The 2,645-nt window shown below is 31.9% G+C and overlaps 1 protein-coding gene across 1 annotated transcript; it reads left to right on the top strand.

Moving 5' to 3' along the window:
• Positions 1–202: 202 nt before the first annotated feature.
• LOC139483451 (transcriptional regulator ATRX homolog) lies at positions 203–1,165 on the top strand. Its single transcript, XM_071267476.1, has one exon. The coding sequence runs from the start codon at positions 203–205 to the stop codon at positions 1,163–1,165; it is 963 nt and encodes a 320-aa protein (XP_071123577.1).
• Positions 1,166–2,645: the final 1,480 nt, after the last annotated feature.

Here is a 2,645-nt window from a genome sequence, read left to right as displayed (position 1 = left end):
CACCAAAAATGCGAGTGACCTCAGGTGCACCGGAAAAAAATACTTAGAGTTCAATGATACTGATATAATGAAGGAAACACTCATATATATTGTGCATTTATTATTGGGATTGTTAAACAATGGACATTTTACACAAATGAGGGATTGATAATTATCATTCCCAAAATATTCTGCATAGAAATAATGTTATCAAAATGTTTACATGCATAAAGAACCGGAACCCAGAGAAAGAAAAAAGGGTAAGGACAGAGCATCTGAAACTCAGGCAAAGAGAAAAATATCTAAAACTTCTAAAAATGAAGATGATGAACAAAGGAAAGGTTCTGATTTTAAGAAATCTTCTAGTCATTCCAGTGATACTATATACAATAATAAATATAGTTATGATAAAAGTTCAGACAGATCTTCAAGGGAGGAGAAACCTGTTGAGAAGAAAAAAACTCCACCACCAACATCAATGAATTTTAATCATGTTAATGATTTCATAAAAGTTGCTGAACAAAAATCCCAAGATCCTGTCAAAATTGAAGTAATTAAAAAAAACAAAAAACAAGAGGAACGATTATTTACTAAAAGAGAGGAGGCAACTCCAACAGAATATCAAGAATATTTGAAAAGTAAGAAAATGAGAAGAGAGACTGAAATTGAAGAGAGAAATACTGTGGATGTTAAAAGAGAAAAGCAAATCTTTAATTCATTAAAAAGTAAATCCACTTCAAATTTAGTGACAAAATCAGCAAATTCTTCACAAACTACTGTACGGAAAAATCCTTATTCAGAAAAAATAGTGACTAAATCTTCGTCGCCTGTGCTTAGTTTATCTAAACCGTCACCAAGTAACAAGTCAGGTAAATCAATGTCATCTTCTTCAATTCCCTCAAAACCTTTTACTAAACAGTTCAAACTACACTCAGCAACATATTCTCAACGCAATTCAGACTCAAATCCAGCAAAGAAAATAAAACGCGAACATACAGTAAAAGAAACAATTTCCCAGGAGCATCAGAAGAAATCAAATAGTGCTAAAAGAAGTAATTCTGAAGATGTACGTGAAAATGTGCTGGTGTGTGTCCCACCAAAGAATAAACAACTAGTATCTTCAAATCCACCTGAGGGAATATATGGAGAAATTAAGGAAAATCAACCAACAAAGCCAGGTATTTAAATATAAACACCATTCAAAAATGTAAAACACACTTTCAAAACGGTAATTCAGAGCAATGAAATTAATTTTAAAACCGTTCTTACAATAAGCAATGCTTTGTAAGTTTAGTCGATCAAAGGTTAGTCATTATTTTCATTTTAGTAAAAAATACAAAGAAGAATTTAGCCATAGTCCTTTGATTTTGAAATAGGAATTATTCTATTATTTAAAGGTTGCTTAATATGTGTTTGTCAATGAAGCAGCAAACACAAAAGAACAAATAACCAACGGCTATATAAACATTGGTCTTCAGCAATACCAAAGCATCAATACGGGTGTCAAGAACTGAATCACTTTGAGAGACTAAGTGAGTGTAGACATGCTAGAGAAAGTGGTAAATTGATTTAGACGAAGCTATTCTTCATCTATCAATGACACTTAATTTCATTACACAGGTACATGTAGTAAACAATTTTCTAGAAAGTTCCCTGATATAGTAAAGGTACATCAACAAATGGTTTGGTTCAACTAGCTAATTTGCTGATCAAGGATGTGGACCCACCTCCCTTTTTCTTCATCTTTTTTTTAATAATGTGAAAGTTTGGTGGTTTTCCAGGGATGGAACCCCCTTATCAAAATATCTGGATCCGAAACCTGTAGTTATTTAAGCACTTACATTCCCCCTATACATTGATATAGGACTTAACTAGTTGAAGAACAAAAAGTAAGTAGAAGAGGAGAAGCGAAAGATTCCATAGGGACATTCAAACTCATCAATCAAAAACACAAACTTGACAATGCCATGGCTAAAAAATGAAAAGAAAACCAACACCAGCTGCCAACAACGTTGACGAATTCAACGACTATAGACGACTTCGAGGACAACCACATAAACCACCATTTGATTAGATAATTTTAACTGTAAATAACAGCTTTTTATTTGTACGGCTGTGTCTCATTGTTAATTTTGTGAATACACATATAGTGTTTATATATTTAAGCCGGATCAATGACCATAACTGGACACTTTTTTGATGAGTTTATCCCAAAACAACTGTCTATATAGATGGACTGGTTTAACTCCCCCCAGTCAAATGAAATAAATCAAGAAATAATACGTAACAACCTGATGTTAAAGTTGTTTAAAGCTGTCGGGTAACTTATAATGCCATTCTTTAAAATTCGAAAGTTTATTATTTATTGATTTCTATCTTAGGTGGTTTAGGTATTCTTTCTTTCCTAAGCACACGTTTACTTTTTAAAAAGTAAAGATACAAATAAGCATTGTTTTATTTTCACACATTTTATAAATGTGTATATTTTAGTTGAGGTTCCCGGAAGCGTTGTGTAGTATTTTAACATGTTTTTTCTTACTTTAAATATAAACTTTATTATGTATTCTAATTTTAGACATGTTATAATGATTTTGCATACTATACCATGTATACAATATGTAAATACGAGTATATAGGGAAAACGGTACTATTTATTCTGCCATAGG

The sequence above is a fragment of the Mytilus edulis genome, chromosome 7 (genome assembly GCF_963676685.1).
Source record: "Mytilus edulis chromosome 7, xbMytEdul2.2, whole genome shotgun sequence".
NCBI lineage: Eukaryota > Metazoa > Mollusca > Bivalvia > Mytilida > Mytilidae > Mytilus > Mytilus edulis.
This window is presented reverse-complemented; position numbering and strand designations above follow the sequence as displayed.

Coding starts and splice junctions, on each gene's coding strand:
- LOC139483451 (XM_071267476.1), top strand. CDS start 203: ATGCATAAAGAACCGGAACCCAGAGAAAGAAAAAAGGGTAAGGACAGA.